The following is a 16,810-nucleotide window of genomic DNA, read 5'->3' as shown; positions in this document are numbered from 1 at the left end:
TAGGTCATGATCTCGGGGTCCTGGGATGGAGCCCCACATCAGGCTCCATGCTCAGCAAGGAGTCTGCTTCTTTGTCTCTCCCTCTGCCCCTCCCCCCATCACACTCTCACGCGTTCTCTCTCTCTCTCTCTCTAAAATGAATAAATAAATAAAATCTTTTTTTAAAAAAGGACTAACTTATTCCCTTTGAAATCACAGTGAATAATTAAATTGTAACCTAGGAATTAGTTAGTGAAAAAATATTCCTTTTTTTCTTTTTTGTAATTCCTTGTCCTGAAGATTAGGAAGATTTAGTTTGTTTGTGGATTTAGTTTGTTTATAATAAAAGACGTATTGGAATATCACTTTGGGGGTGGTATAATTGCATGTCCTGGAAAAGCTGGTTGCTCCAGGGGGTTAAAAAAGCAAAGGTTTGGTTTCTAGGTCTTAAGATATGATTAACTTTATTCTCCCCTTTTTTTTTTTTTTTCTGCTTTTACTCCCAACTTTAGACAACCATCTCCAAGGAGGGCGTTGGGGATGAGAGTATAGGCAAGCAAGTACAGAGGAAGAGTATATGTAGGGGTCCTTACTTCACTATCATCACTACATGGTTAAGTCAGTTAATTGGCCAGCTGAAAGCCTGGGGCAACCCAAGGACTATAGATCATTTCCTTACTTACTCATCATTTTGTTCTAAACACAGCCTCAAAACAAAGGATGCATTATTCTGTCTTCAATTGAATTTCATAAAGATTATTTACCCATTATAATACTAAACTGTTTCTATTTTTCTTTGATTAGATGGTGGTAAAACCTTAACATATTTCAACTATGACTACAGTGGGGATTTTCAAACGGTTACTTTTGAAGGACCAGAAATTAGGAAAATTTTCCATGGTAGCTTTCACAAGGTGAGTAATGCCTTATCTACATATATTCTTTACTCTATTTGCTATATGCAAAGCAACAGAGACATACATTCTTTATTCTATTTGCTATGGGCCAAGCAACAGAGAAGTGTAAAATAAATCCCATAGAGCTTTGGATTTCATATTTCAATTGGAGTAAGAATTATGTGTGGGCTTCTTCCAATTTGGTAGTTCTAAATGCAACAGTGAAGTGTGCATTTTTACCAGGTATCCTAAGAGATGTTGATAGAAGTGGTCCAGGTTCACACTTTGAGTAACAGTGTAATAGATGATACTGCATTACTAAGAGGACAGTTGTTAATTGGCTACATTATGTGTGATGTGGAAAAGATTGCTGGTCTACCCAGCCACCACTGCACATGAAAGCACAATCAGCCAATTCATGTTAGTTTGTAGAAGATAGTTTGTACTGATATATTTATATATATACAGACAACCCATCACTACCATTATAAAAGTTATTCTGAGGAGGAATTTTGTAAAATCTGACTGTGGTTTTTATGTGATAGAACTCTGTTCCTTATGACTTCATAATCTCTGAAACAATTTTTGTGATCACTCAAGTAGCCATGCTTTCTTCCAACATTTCTTCTTATTTCCTTTGTGTTTTGCAAATGATCCTGTTGATCTCTGGGCTGTTAAGGATGCAACCTGCCAAGGCTACAGGTAGAGCAGAGCATTTATACATGGTGCTGCAAGTAACCTTGCCTCTTCACCCTCCCATCCGAGTGTTGAGTGAAGGAAGGGATGTTGCAGAGCAGTCTTCATCTCTGCTCCTGCCTCCTGACCTAGAACATAGTCAAGTCCATCTAATTTACACATGGTTGTTACTTTCTGGGGTTTTGAATACCCTACCTGCATAAGAACAACTATATACCAAGATTCTTAGTCCTTTTTGCGCAAAAAAATTTACATACAAAATTTTGTTGTTGTTTAATAGGACTGTACAACCAGAAGTATATTATCTTAAAACCACAAGATCCACTCAGAGATTTATTAGTTCATGGTTCAAAATAGTCCTTTTAGCATCTCTTTGTGGAGATATTGTCATTTACTCACCAAATTCCTCTTGTCTTGAAACAATTCTTTCTTGGTTAAGCAGAGTCTATTGCAAAGTAGTCAAGAAAAATTATGAGGCAGATGTGAGATTTCATAAGTGTTAAAAACACATTGCCATCATAACATGAACTTGTAATTCTCATTCCAAAGAATCATTTATGAGTCTTAGGTGAATGTTAACCTTTACTCACCTTATGAGAAGATCTTACAGACCTTATAAGTCAGGGTAATTAAAAAACTGGTTTTAAATTTATAAAGAAAACCTCCAGTTTTTTAAAGTTACTTAAAAAAAGCCTTCCTCTACTCTTTTCAGTATTGTTAATAAAGCCAAACAGCCAAACAAACCAAAAAGAAAAGGCTTATCATGTAGTCAACTACTCCATTAATAGATCTATGAATCGAAAATCTTGATGCAAATTCAATATGTTGAGATCAAATTTGATTTGCTCATAGAATTGTATTTAATTGAATACCTTAATTTCTTGTTTTTCAATTGGCTTTAATATCTACACTTTGGATATGAAGTGTGGCCTCAAGTTCTTTCAAAAAGTTGGTAATTACATAAACAGATCCTTAAATGCAATTAAAGAAGCAAAATATTTTTGAAAAGTTTTCAGTGTCTCCTGTTGTAAAGCAAAAGTTGTTTAAAAAAAAACTGAATAATCTTCCCACAAGTTAATGGTTCTTAAAGCATGAATATTATATAGGAGGTTGTCTAGCACCCAGCATGAATATTTCTGTAATTTGTAATAATGGAAAGTATTCCAAGTTTCAAAAACATACAAGAGTCAAATTAAATCCTTCTAAATGATCCTAAGAGAGATGTTAGTAGGAAGGAAGTAATGTGGGGATTTACTCCAGTGGTGTTTCTCCAGTTGAATAGCGGTTTAACTCCTCTTCGCAGGAAAAAGGTTTCTCAAGAGCTTGTACCGTTGACTTAAATTATTTTTATCATGATTTAACATAAATAAAAGATTAAATAAAAATTGATATACATCCTTATGCTTTCAGTTCCTATGCAACTATGAAACAAAAATAAAGGTTGAATAAAACCAATAAAGTTAATGGGGCACCTGGGTGGCTCATTCGGTTAAGCATCTGACTCTTGGTTTCAGCTCAGGTCATGATCTCAGGTCCAGCCCCACAGCCAGCTCCCTGCTCAGCGGGGAGTCTGCTATCCCACTCTCTCTCCCTCTGCCCCTCCCCCTGCTCATGCACTCTCTCTTTCTCTAAAATAAATAAATCTTAAAAAAACAATAAAGTTAAAAGTAACACTATTTTAATATGAAAGATGATGTTTCATCGATACTCGACCTCTGCTCTCAATACAAATACAGTACTAGCTGCTCTAACTCCCATAATTATTGCCTCGTACTTTTTTTTCTTTGAACTAGCATACCTTCCCTTACGTAGCTATTTGTAACTCTTTTTGGCTTTCACTTAATGTGAAATCATTATTTGCCTATTAATTCCACTCTTTAAGCTCACTAAAAAAGTAGCCTTCCACAAATAAGAAATACTCATGAGGCAAACACCATCATAAATTGAAATGTATTATAAGCACTGAAATTTCATGGCCGAACTTGCTTACAATGGGATTCATTTAGAATACACTTACCTTTGACTCTCACCTCCAGGATAACGCACATTTTTACAAACCCTCACAAAGAATGTATAGACTCCTGAATATATTACCATAGACATGCAGATTCTAGAAATTTCATTTTGAGAAAACTGTACCACACATGAAGCCAAAGAGCTTTATTTCTTTCGCTCCTGGAGTCACCAGAAGGCGTTCCTCCATCCCTTTCAGATTCTAGATCTCCTCTCTTCATCTTAAATTAAGTATTATCAAAACATAGTTTGCCGACAACTGGTAGTACCATAGAAAACTTTTGCTGGTAAATCAATTAGCGTTTTTCATTTTAATATTTTCATGTTCATCTTCATGTGCACTCCAAAAAGACATAAGCAGTGCACGAACCCTGGCATTTCAGGATGTTGCTGCTTTAGATGAAGGCTGGATTTTGACTCCTTTCAAAGTCGTTTTAAAGAAAGTATTAATTAAGTAAAAAAAAAGTGCAACCTGAATGGGAGACAATCATGGGAGTGGTGAACGCAGAGCCTGTCTCTTCTAGGAAAATGCTTAGTGACAGAATTCCTTCTCTTTCCTGCTTTTTAGTGATAAGTCATACAATTACAGAAGTTTGATAGTTCTTCCTACTTCCTACCTCCTAAAACATCTCAACATCTTTACTATTACCCAGATGCACATTGTTGTCAGCAAGACTTTGGTCCAAGTGATTATTGACTGCAAGCACGTGGCCGAGAAGGCAGTAAATGCCTCAGCTAATATCACGTCGGATGGTGTTGAAGTCCTGGGGAGAATGGTCAGATCAAGGGGACCAAATGGAAACTCTGCACCAGTAAGTGGATAAACAAGAGAAGCTGTGTTGTTATTATAGGAAAGAAAGGGTTTTCCAGGGGAAAAATTTAGTAAGGGAATGGATGGAGAGATGGGTGAATGGTTGGATGAGACTGGCTGGCTGGCTGGATAAATGGATAAATAACAGCCTCTTTAAATGAAATAAAATACACATTCAAAGTTCTTGGCAGTATACTTCTGCTATATTGTAATAAGAACGCTCTGGGAATTAGGCTAGTTTGTTTTCTAAAGGCATTTAAAAATGCAAATAGTAAAATACTTATCAAATGGTTTATGGCATAAAAGGTTTGTTAATGAGAATCAAAACTGTAAATCAGAACTCTAAATAAGCAAATATAAATTCATGCAAACTATGTGACTATTATACATAGTATACACAGGACATTTATGTAAGTTTCTCATTTGGGTTAGATTTGGGCATTTTTAAACTAGGTTTTTGTTATTGCTAATGTGAAGTCTACCCTTTAATCATAAGTTATTTAAGTAACAAATCATTCTAAGATAATGTATTTTTCATCATATAACATAGAATTTAAGACTAGGGGACTTCCAATTGGCAAAGAAATCGCATTCTTTTCTCTCACTACCCACAAAAAAAGAATAGTGTACACAAGCTTTTGTTTTAACACCATGTGTTCACAGCTAATTAGCAATGTTCTCTAATTTGAGTCATTCCATAATTAGAACCAATTAGCCTGAAGGGCATTTTATTCTTGTAAATAATTCCAACTATTTTAATGAACATTTCTATGTAACAGAATCATCAGGTTAATTATGAGTCACTATTACTGTCTTGCACTTTCTAGATCTGTAGAACTAGCCAGCTATATGGAACTGGAGAATGCCCTGGTGGTTCTGAGACTTTTTAAGCTGAAGATCACTTTGTACAAATGAAATCTTCTAGTATATGTCAAATAAATAAATAAGATTAAAACAGACCCTTGCTAACTGAATGGGAGAGAGGACATGGAGTAGCAGGTCACCCCACCCTCCAAAGGTCCTAAGGGAACTTCAAGGAGCACAGTTCTAACTCCGCTATTCTAGTATGACCCATTCACTTTATATACCCGCAAACAGTCCCAGAACGGTAAAATGAATTACTTTGGGACATTTCAGTATTTAGTGGCATTTCCTTTTGTGGTAACAATACAAGGGAAGTCTTTGTGTACATAGGGGAACATTCAAGCTTTCAGACCTTGATAGATATATGCTAATTAGTTTAATACTTAGCTTTGATGTATTTTTTAAAAGTACTTTTGTTTCTACTTACCTTTGGAGAACCATGGATTAGATGTTTGGAAAGAGAGAATATAAAAGCTATGGAAGGCTCTCTTGTTTTCAGTTATGGTAAGAGACTTTTAAGAATGTTTACATTATAACCCTTTCATGAGGATGGTGCCAAAAGCGAAGTAGGAAGCCCCTGCTTCTTCCAAAGCCAAAGCCAAAGCAAAAGCTTTGAAGGCCAAGAAAGTGGTGCTGAAAGGCATCCATACACATGCAGAGACACACACACCAAAGATCCACATGTCACCTACCTTCTGAGGGCCCAAGGCGCTGCATTTCTTCAGGTAGCCCAAATATCTTTGAAAGAGCTCCCCAAGGAGAAACAAGCTTGACTGTTATGCCATCATCAAGTTCCCTCTGACTACCAGGTCAGCCATAAGGAACATAGAAGACAGCACACTTGTCTTCACTGTAGGGGTCAAGGCCACAAGTACTAGATTAAAGAGGCTGTGAAGAAGCTCTATGACATGGTCGTGGCCAAGGTCAGCGCCTTGATCAAGCCCAGTGGAGAGAAGAAGGCATATGTTTGACTGGCTCCTGACTATTGTGCTTAGAATGTTGCCGATGAAATTGGGATCACTAAACTGAGTCCAGTGGCTAAATCTAAACATAAATTTTTTCCACCATAAAAAAGAATATTTATATTATATTGAGGAGTTGTCAATCTTAATGTTTTGTATTTTATGCTGATTAAGAAACACACCATCTTCTGCTTCGCAGAAGAGACTTTTATGATAGCACACTCCATAATTTATAAGGCTCCATAATTAGCAAACTAGGGATTAGCTTGTAGGGATAAATGGATGTATGTAGATAGATGCTTGGATGGATGAATGAATAGTCTCCAATTTAATAAAGGGAAACAATTCTAGGTGTTTGAGATTCTGGGCCCAAATCACTTAGTATTATTTTTTTTTATTTTTAGAAATAATGCATATAAAATCCCTGACAGTAGCATTCAATGAACAGCAGCTGTTACTGAAGGATGTCAATATTACCTTCTCCATCTCGCTTTTTCTAAACCTCTAATGCTTAACGCCTGATTATTTGTAGCCATCTATTATTTTCTTGCTCTTCCATATATCTACACTTTCCCTCTCTTGCCAGAGTATAAATCCCTTAAAATAGAAACCAGGTCATGGTCTTCATTTACAACTACCTCCTTCTACCCCACATCACAGTATCTAATAAATTCAGATGGACAGGTCAAGTTCTCAAGAAACACTTGATAGAAATTAAATAGAATGTCATCTACTTGAATTTTATCATGTCTTTTCTTAAAATGTTTTGTATATATTATATTCCATATGTGGCACTGATAATAGACAAGTTATATATATATCCTACCTTCTCCTAATTAATAATTTGTATTTTAAAATTAGTTTTATAATTATAATTATATTAATTATATTTCAAAGTATACTCCATGTAATAATGGTACTCCAAATATATGACCAATTAAATATCATGGAATTTATTCTTGAAAGCAAAAGTGCCCGTAGGCTTTCATTCTACCGGTAATAAATCTTTACTTTGAGGCATGAAAGAAAAGCAATTAAACAGAGCACACTCTGTGGTAACTTCCAGCCAGTAGTAGACAAAGGGGAATTTATAGAAGTCAATAATTAAAGAGTTCTTTGTAAGGCTACTAAGAAAAAAGTTGTGGCTTTTGTTAGAATCTAGAAGTCTACAAGGGATTGCTAAATAGATTTTCAGTCTTCCCACTTATTGAAGAATTTGATTACGTTGAAATGGATAATATTAGATTAGATCTCAAGAATGTGATTGGAACCTCCCTTGCTCTTTTGGGTTATGAATTGTTTCAGTGCAAAGCAAGAGAGAAGCTTCAGTCTTCAGTTTTCAATTAGAAGGCACAAACTGTTAACATAATCTTAATTTACATCTGTACCCCAATACCCAGCAAAAGGGAACATGTAATGTGCAAGTTTTGGACTCTTCCAGGAGGAGTAATTATCATATAAAAAAGATTCGTAGTTTATAGGTCAGCATTCCCTGGCAAATTCAGCAATGGTTCAAAAAATGCTAGATGAGGGGAAAACTCTAAATATTCAGTCCTTAAAAAAATAAATTCATTTTAAACCAAAGTTGAGTGGAGGAGAGATTAATGGATTTGGGGATACAGTAACTACTATATTGAAATTGTTCACATTTGTAATAAAAACAACTCGTGTTCAGTAATGTGAGATTTTATAGACAATGAAAGTCCCTAGTGGGACTAAGCGAAGAAGTTGGCTTAATTTAGCCGTCAAAACACACATGGGAAGAAACTTAACTGACTGCGCTTCTCCTTTCTGTTCTTCTGTCTCCTAAGAAGTTTCTTCTTTCTTTTCTGATTTCTGATGAAATTATAATGCTGCCAGAGACGATCCTAGAAATATTTAGAGCTTCTGGCGTGTGATCATATTCTTAGTGTCTTTCTTCCCCCTTTTCAAATCTAACACTTTTATGATTATCCAATTGACTTTTGTTTAGTCCTCTGCTATGTAAATAAAGACAAATACAAGTTATGTTACAGAGTTTTTTATAACATAATTTACTGAGTTAAAGCTTTTATGTAGAAATCAACAGCAGACTAGTCAATGACAGTGTAGAAACAAATGTTTTTAAACTATAAGAAAATGATCATGTTTCCATATGATTTATGAATTTTAATCCTTAAAATGAAAAGAAGTAGCTAATATTGATTGCATGTCTATGATGGACCAGGCAGTGTGTGCTTTTCTGAGATTATCTTGTTTAATCCTCTAATAAACACAGGGAAAAGATACTTAGATTATCCCCACTTTATAGATTCAGAAACTGAGACTTGAGGAAGTTAGAGAAGGTGCCCCTTTCAAAAAGTGTGGAAAGTAAGATATGAGACTGAATCTGACTTGCACAAGGATACCTGCCTACCATGCTAACTTTTCTTCCACTGGGTCAAGCTGATCATTAAGGAACTTAAAGCAGAGGAGGGAGTTTGGTCTGCGCATATGCCCTGTCTGTTCACGGACATGTTCAGAGACTCACCATTATTTCAGCTCTGACCTTGAAAGTAAATGCAGTCAAAGTGTTCCCCACAAAGTATGCCTACACCTAAACATTTTAATGACTACCAATAGGTACAACAGCTGTTAATTTTCATCTCCTCATTGAATTGAGTGCCATTATGCTTTCCCTTAAATTCAGTAAATTGAGAGCAAGTAAACGGGGTAAGATGCTTAATAAATCTTAGCTTTGAGATGGAGTCAGTAAAAGTTAAATATCAAATTAAAGAAGAAGGTGGCCAATGTCCTCAGTGGTCTTACTCCAGTATTCCTGTGCAATGTAAATCTCTCTAAATATTTGTATAATTTTAGGTATAGCTTGACTTCAAATTACAAGCTTAGTGTACGCTATGCTGGAGAAAAATCAGAAACTAGAATGTGGTAATGACTGGAAAGTTGAGCCAGGCTACATTTGTATTCCCATTCACAGATCACAGTGACTCAACTGATGAGAAACATTTTAATCTTATTTTCATGCTAACATTTCACCCCAAATGACTTGCCTTTTGTGTTACACCCGGACCAAAATGTCCAATAATGAAAACCAAGCCTTTGTAATTGGTTAAGCATTCCCTTGGAAGGTATTATAAAAGGTGAAAATAGGAGCTTACGCATCCCTTTTTCTCTTGTTCTCTTTTTGCACATATATTTTTTATAATGTTCAGTTAGTTAGAAAGGAAAGAAGTTACAAAAATTAAAAAGAGGCTGACTCTTGTTCATTTTGAACTGCATCATCTTGCATTTTCAGGCACTCAAATATAAAGTCTTTTGACATGTCTGTACTGTTTCCTACATAATTTCTCTACAAATATGTATGTCATTGTTTTTGGAATATAAGCCAGCGGGATTTTTAATCAATCCTCAGAAAGAAGTCCCTAATTAAAGGCTGAGGAATCTAAGCTATTACGAATGCAAAACAATTATGAATAAATTTGTTGTACTCACATACACTCACACAAAAGCCTGCTGACTTCATCAAACTTGAAAAAGAAAAGACAGCCCACAAGCATTCCTCAAATGATAGTATTGGCTTCATTCAGCACTTAGTAGGCGTTCAACCCCCTGAGTAAATAAAATGAACTCATAAGGATCCCAATAACTCAATGGGACAGAAGTTTAGCCAAAGGTGTGTATGTAGACATCACAGTGTTACAGTGATTAGGTGGTGAGAGTTTATTTGAAAAACTTCAAGAAAGCCTGGTCCTTACTGAGGCTAATGAAAGTCCTTTCCTTTACATACATCTTTCCATTCAATAAAATGCTTTTACGCTGAGGGCTCTATTCAGAAATGGGGAATTTCTTAATGGATGAATGATTTAGATTGAACTGAATCTATCTAATACTGTCATAATGGGCCCCATTTAATAAATGCCCCCAGACAAATGGCATTGTAAAGTTACTTAGGCTGGGGTATCTGCATTTTAAACATTAGACCAAAGATCCTTTCACTACTAAATGAACCACAAGAAAATGAAATGTGCTGTTCAGATCCCAACTAGAACTCCACTTTCAGCATGTGCTTACATTTCTTAGGCTCTTTCTTCCCAGGTCCCGATCTGCAGAATGGGGTTGGCCTTACTTACTCTACCTCCTAGTGGTGATCTAAAGATTATATGGTATAGGCAAAGTCCTTAAGATAGTGCCTGGTACATAGTAGTTTTTCAACAAATGCCCACTGCTCTTGTTATTATTTGCTTAGATTTTTCTCAACCAAAGTATTAAACAGATATGGTTGTTGTGGAAACAAACTACTGTTATATTTCTGCCCTCAGTACACATCACTTTTATTTAGATTCTACTCTTGTAGTATGTTCTTCTGCATCTTAAAGAATTCAATAATGACAGGGCTGTACATGCTCCATTAAAATAATATTTAGGGGCACGTGGGTAGCTCAGTTGGCGAAGCATCCAACTCGTGATTTGGCTCAGGTCATGATCTCAGGGTCGTGAGATTGAGCCCCATGTTGGGTTCTATGCTCCGCATGGAGTCTCCTTGTCCCTCTCCCTCTGCTCCTCTCCCCGCTCACTCCCTCTCTCTCAAATGAATAAATAAATAAAATCTTTAAATAATAATACTTACTATTTATAATAACTATATTCTAGGCACTTTATGTGTATTTCCGTACGTTAATTCATTTTATTGTTATAGCTCCTATTATTACACCAATGAATAGCTATTATTAAAGAGCTAGCTACTGTTATTATACTAATTTTACAGATGAAGAAAACTTGGACTTGACTTAGTTTGTGAGTGGAGGATTCGAGGCTTACACCCAGGCAGTCTAGGTCCATAGCCTCCTCACACCTATGGTCCTTGAAATACTTTTGTTGTTAGTGTTCATTAAAATCAGCATCTGCGTTCCTTAAAAATGTTTTAATTTGAAAAAAACTATTTTTTCTTGGTCCAAAAACCTTAAAAACTGAATTTTTTTAATGATCATTATTCTGTTGTATGGTTGCCCTCCACAGACTCCGATATCCTACCCATCGAGAATTTTTTCTTTAATCTGGAGGAAAAAAGAGCAGTGAGCCATGTACATTATTTCTTCAAACATCTCAATAGTTGTATATAGAAAAAAGCCAACAAAAAAACCGTGATGTCTTGATTCATGGATCTGCTTTCAAAATTTAAGCTTTACTTTATTAACCTTGCAAAACTCCTTGGGGAAGGATGTTTGCAGCAAAGCACAGTTCTTACATATTAAAGGGGAAGCCTGATTTTATTCTCTTTACTGTCATTTAAAGTAGGGATCTGTGATGCTGCAGCATTGTGAGTAACTATTTTGTAATGCTTTCTACTTGGGCATTCTCATTTTCATCCACGGGACCCCTCACAGGGATGAACAGTATTTCTTGGGAGAAAATAAGGCACCCAGAGAGTTTCTAGCACTTGCCAAAAACACCACTTGCTGAAGGAAGGTTGTAGATTTAAAAAGAAAAGATTCCCTCCTTCTCCTTCTCGCAGCTCTGTAATTGGTGACACTTGTAATACTTGAAAATAATATTGGAAGAAATATAGTATTAGAAATGGTTGGGTCCTGAAGGTAATGTTAGCCCTTAGTAATATTATAATGATGTTTCTGTATATTTAAAGATGTACATTGAGTTTTGCCAACATACCTGAGTAGAACAAGACTAAATATTTATGGCATGATCAATGGCTTAGATGAAAACACACTCAGCATGGATTCTCACAATACTATATGTGAATTTGTCACGACCCTTATAGTGTTGTAAACAACATTCGTGTGCCTACCTCTCACTCCTGGTAAGATCTCTGAAGGCAGGATTTTGGTTTTGTTCATTTTCACATTTTAAAAGTCAATGTAGTATCTCGCTTGCATTGTACACTAAAGAAAAATTTGTTGAATATATGCACAAGCAATTGAAGTCAGAATTAATTTGACAAGACTTTGTGAATCCCTACTACCTCCCACATACGATGGGGACACAAAGATGAAGAAGTGGTTCTCTGTCCCTTGAAGAGCTCACAGTCTATGGAGGAGCTAATATAAATAATCACACTGTACGGTGGGAGATGTGCCAGAAAAGAGATACATGGGGTGTTGTGGGGTGACGGAGACACTGGTCATGACCACGACTGCAGAACGAGGCGAGTTTCAACAGAGGTGCTAAGCGCCTTTAGGCAGAGATGAGAGGGAAAGTTGGGATAAATCCAGGAGTTTGGAGGCGGGATGGAGTAACTAGACAAAATCTTAGATCACTGTGTGTCTGAGGAACAAAATTAATTTGATATTGTTAGAATGACTATTTATTTACGGTAAAGTTATGTTACAAATGTATCAGTGTTCTATTATGTGATACAGGATATGAAATCATAATTATAGACAGAGTGTATCTATTTTTTATTGAATGACAATTTTGTTTTAAATTGCAGTTCCAGTTACAGATGTTTGATATTATCTGTTCCACATCCTGGGCCAATAGCGACAAATGCTGTGAACTTCCAGGCCTGGTAAGAATTCTTCTTTTATTAGTAGGTCTGTTCTTTATTGAAATGTTCTAAAGTTGTATTTAATTTTCTCTGAAAATTAAATGCTATTTCATAAAACTCATAACAAGCTAATTCATTGTGATGATAATGAAAATCAGAAGAGGTTAAGAAGGAGGCGGGTCTGACATCAGCAAGACACACTGACGTGCATGGCGGGACCTGCACACCTCCAAGGGGTGCCGTCTACACAGAGTCCAGAGGTTCTCAAACTTCCTGGTTCAGGAAACCTTTGGTGTTGCAATAATTTTTTTCATGGTACCCTTAGGTCAAAAGAAATGCCAAACAATTCCGTATATGAATCCATTAGGTCCAAAAATCTTAAGTGTTTATGCTCTAAAAACGCAGTAGCCATATGAAAAAATAATACACATGAATGGAAAGAAGAAAATGGGATTGTTATTTTATTCCTAAATAACCAAGATTACTTACGAATGGGATGGATGGGCCTATTGCGGAGTACATAATTTTCATACCTTGGAATCTGATTGGACGTCACCACCTCACTTCTTTTTCCACATTGATTTTTTCCATGTTACTTGCTTCTTTCTGTCATAGCAACTGCCAGAACCCCAAATTTGCAAGTATATGACATCATCAAAAAAGTATTTCAATATCTAGTGTTAAGATTGTGAGCTACCTTGAACTAGTTGTTCATACGAAGTCCAATGGGTGTCAAATACTGCTATTTCTCTTGAGTTTTTAAAACATTCATGGTGCCCTTATAAGTTTGTTGAGGTGCCCCAGGGCATCTTGGCACACAGTTCTGAAATTGTAGTCATAATCTGTATAAACTATGTGATGTTACCAGAAAATCGATCTTTTTTTAAAAATAATTTTTATTTTGTTATATTAGTCACTATACAGTGCATCCCCAGAGAAAATCGATCTTTTTATCATTATTAATACCAAGTATAATTCATGGGGTCATACCTGTATATATAAAAACAGATTCATATCTTATCATTCTTAGGGACAGTGAGCTGAATTGGATGACCGTGTTATGGTTGGACAGTAGTCATGTCTTAATAATTAAACTTGGAGAATGGGCACAGAGCAGCCTTCATAAAGGCTCAGAGATTTGCCTTTTTAACCTTACACCAGATCACATCATCTATTGCAGGCATTCAATACATGGTGACTCTGTTTGAGAAGGATATACAGTTGGCCCTTGAACGACGTGGGAGTTAGAGGCACCAGCCTCCCTCCCACTCAGTCAAAAATCTGTGTATGACTTTTGACTCCCCCAAAACTTACCTACTGTTGACAGGAAGCCTCACTGATAACATAAACAGTTGATTAACACATATTTCGTATGTAATACGTGTTATATACTATATTCTTACAGTAAAGAAGTCTAAAGAAAAGAAGATTTGTTAAGAAAATCATAAGGAAGAGAAAATACATTTATAGTGCTAGATTGCATTTATTGGAAAAAAAAGTCCACATGTAAGCTGACCAGTACAGTCCAAGTTGTTCAAGAGTTAACTGTAACTTACTCTTTCTTCATCAAAATTAATTTCCAAGTAAACTCTGATGAAGAATTAAATCAGAGGGGCGCCTGGGTGGCTCAGTCGTTAAGCGTCTGCCTTCCGCTTAGGGCGTGATCCTGGCGTTCTGGGATCGAGCCCCACATCAGGCTCCTCTGCTGGGAGCCTGCTTCTTCCTCTCCCACTCCCCCTGCTTGTGTTCCCTCTCTCGCTGGCTGTCTCTGTCTGTCAAATAAATAAATAAAATCTTAAAAAAAAAAAAGAATTAAATCAGAGACACTGTGGTGTTATGCTTAAGCCCAGATGGATTGGAATGTGGAAGCAGAAACATTCAGAAGCCCACGCTCTATCGAGCAAAATGTGATCACCACTTTTCCTAGGAAGGACCCAGGCCTGCTGAGAGCTTGTCTTCTTATTTTTATCACTGAAGATATGTCCATTCCATGGTAGGAAGACCTGGATGGAGATACAGTTGGCAGCAATGGTAAAACCGTTATTGAGCCTCTGGTCACAGGAGGCCTGATATCAGCCTTATTCGGAGGCTCTTTCCAGATACTCAAGTTTGTATTCCACTCTAGCTGCCCAGGTATCAGGCCAGATGTGTTAACAGGGGGGTTTCCTATAATGAGCTGAAAGCTTTGACTATTGTCCAACATTTAAAGAAAAGTATATACAGTAGACATGGGCCCTTTGCTCAACATTTTTCCATTGTGAACATTTCAGAGACTGAGATTATTTTCCACTTGATCGTTTAATTATCATCCGTGCTCCATTCAGTTCCAGCTTCACTTTCCCCCCGAGTCTTAAATAGTGAAGCTTATTTTCTCCCTGTCCAATGAGATTGGTGAACCCTATGGAGTTCTGCAATTTCTAATCCCGGTGCAGACTTCTTTTTGGCCGGTACTTCAAATGGGATCGTCACAAACTCTGTGGTAGCTGTTAGTGGGTCTTCGTCCCCCAGGGACTCGTGCAGAGATGTTCAGCCTGATGTTCATAATCTATCTTGTAATGTCATGTGGCAACAAAATTGTGCAAGAAAAGGAAAATGAGCTCCTATCCCAAAGCTCTAGATGGATGCTGTGTTGCCTCCTTGTGTTCAACCACAGAACGTGAGTCATAACGAAGGTTGTTGCAGGGACTTGATGATGCGTTTAAGCACTGTTTTGATTTTGTTTTGTGTGTTTTAGTGTAGATACAGTTGTTCTGTTCCGAAGTGGTTTTTTTTTTAGAAAGAAGAAAGTTTTCAAGACCTTTAGTTCATAAAGTACTCCTACTCGAACCAAATGAATTAGGAGCCAGAACCTCGTTTACACCCACTTCTGCCTTTCTTTCTTCACCTGCATCCCCAAGCTCATTTTATCAGCGTCCTTTGGTGATGATGATTTTCAATGACTCACTAGACACTCATTCATTTTTCTTTAAGGAAAATATTTTGTGGGCAGGAGAGAGTATTCTTTGCCTTTCCACACCAATGTTCACTTGCAAGGTTTTTTTTTTTAAGTGTCTTAAATCAAAGTGTTTTCTTTGAGTCCATAAAGCCATTTATACAGATTGTCTTGTTAACAGTTACGCTATTTTTTCCCCTCTTCAGAGGGATGAGGAGACCTGCCCAGAGCTACCACATTCCTGCTCCTGTTCTGAAGTCAATGCCGGGACTCTGGGACCAGCAGGCCCACCAGTAAGTCTTGCCTCATTCAGATTTCAATGTTCTTTAATAATATTCATAGCTGTCATTTGTTGTGTGTCTAATATGCGCTTGCCACTGTACTAAACACATACTTAATCCTATAGCAAACTGAAGCCCACAGATGTTAAGAAACTTGCCTAAAGAGGGGCGCCTGGGTGGCTCAGTCAGTTAAGCATCTGCCTTCGGCTCAGGTCATGAACCCAGGGTCCTGGGATCGAGCCCCACATCGAGCCCCACATCGGGCTCCCTGCTCCCCAGGGAATCTGCTTCTCCCTCTCCCTCTGCACCCCCCCCCACCCCACTTGTGCTGTCTGGCTTTCTCTATCTCTCTGTCAAATAAATAAATAAAATCTTAAAAGAAAAAAAAAAAGCAACTTGCCTAAAGAACACAGCTTCTCTTCAAATCCCCGTCTCTCTGACTCCTGTATATGATGCTCTGGAACCTCAGGCCATACTGTCTTTCAAATTGTTACGTATTTCGAAATCTTCCCTTTAACCCCCTGTAGTTGATGTTCAATATGAATGTCTCAAACGTTGGCCCTCTACTTCCCCTGTAAGGTTTACGTACCTCCCTTCACTAGTATGTGCTAAAGTTGAAACGTAAAGGGAGGATTTTGAACTCACCCTATCCGAACATGAAGTTCTCCACTGCTGCTGGAAACTTCCTGCAAAAATGGAGAGAGAGGGAGATTGGCCTGATGGGGGGGGGGGGGCGGTAAGGGAGAAGGAGGAGGAGGGAAGGGGGGAGAGAGAAAGAAAACATTTTTTGTAAAATATAAAAATGTATATAAACGCACTACCTGGCTCTTTGAATTTACGTGATGAATCTTTCCATTTCATGGGTTTAAGTGCTCATTTTCTGTCTGACCTGTTA

At 37.1% G+C, this 16,810-nt stretch overlaps 1 protein-coding gene and 1 pseudogene across 5 annotated transcripts in view; both read left to right on the top strand.

The window, feature by feature from the left end:
- Window positions 1–16,810, top strand: part of COL14A1 (collagen type XIV alpha 1 chain) — a 245,740-nt gene that overhangs the window by 166,219 nt on the left and 62,711 nt on the right. For all 5 annotated transcript variants that reach the window (XM_045805730.2, XM_045805731.2, XM_045805732.2 and 2 more), the window contains 4 exons: window positions 784–893; window positions 4,238–4,396; window positions 12,646–12,723; window positions 15,841–15,927. In XM_045805730.2, coding sequence (XP_045661686.2) covers window positions 784–893; window positions 4,238–4,396; window positions 12,646–12,723; window positions 15,841–15,927 — 434 coding nt within the window. The remainder of the gene's footprint in view (window positions 1–783; window positions 894–4,237; window positions 4,397–12,645; window positions 12,724–15,840; window positions 15,928–16,810) is intronic.
- Window positions 5,803–6,395, top strand: LOC123797954 (large ribosomal subunit protein uL23 pseudogene; annotated as a pseudogene).

The sequence above is a fragment of the Ursus americanus genome, chromosome 9 (assembly GCF_024610735.1).
Source record: "Ursus americanus isolate L20-20 chromosome 9, mUrsAme1.1.p, whole genome shotgun sequence".
Lineage (NCBI taxonomy): Eukaryota > Metazoa > Chordata > Mammalia > Carnivora > Ursidae > Ursus > Ursus americanus.
This window is presented reverse-complemented; position numbering and strand designations above follow the sequence as displayed.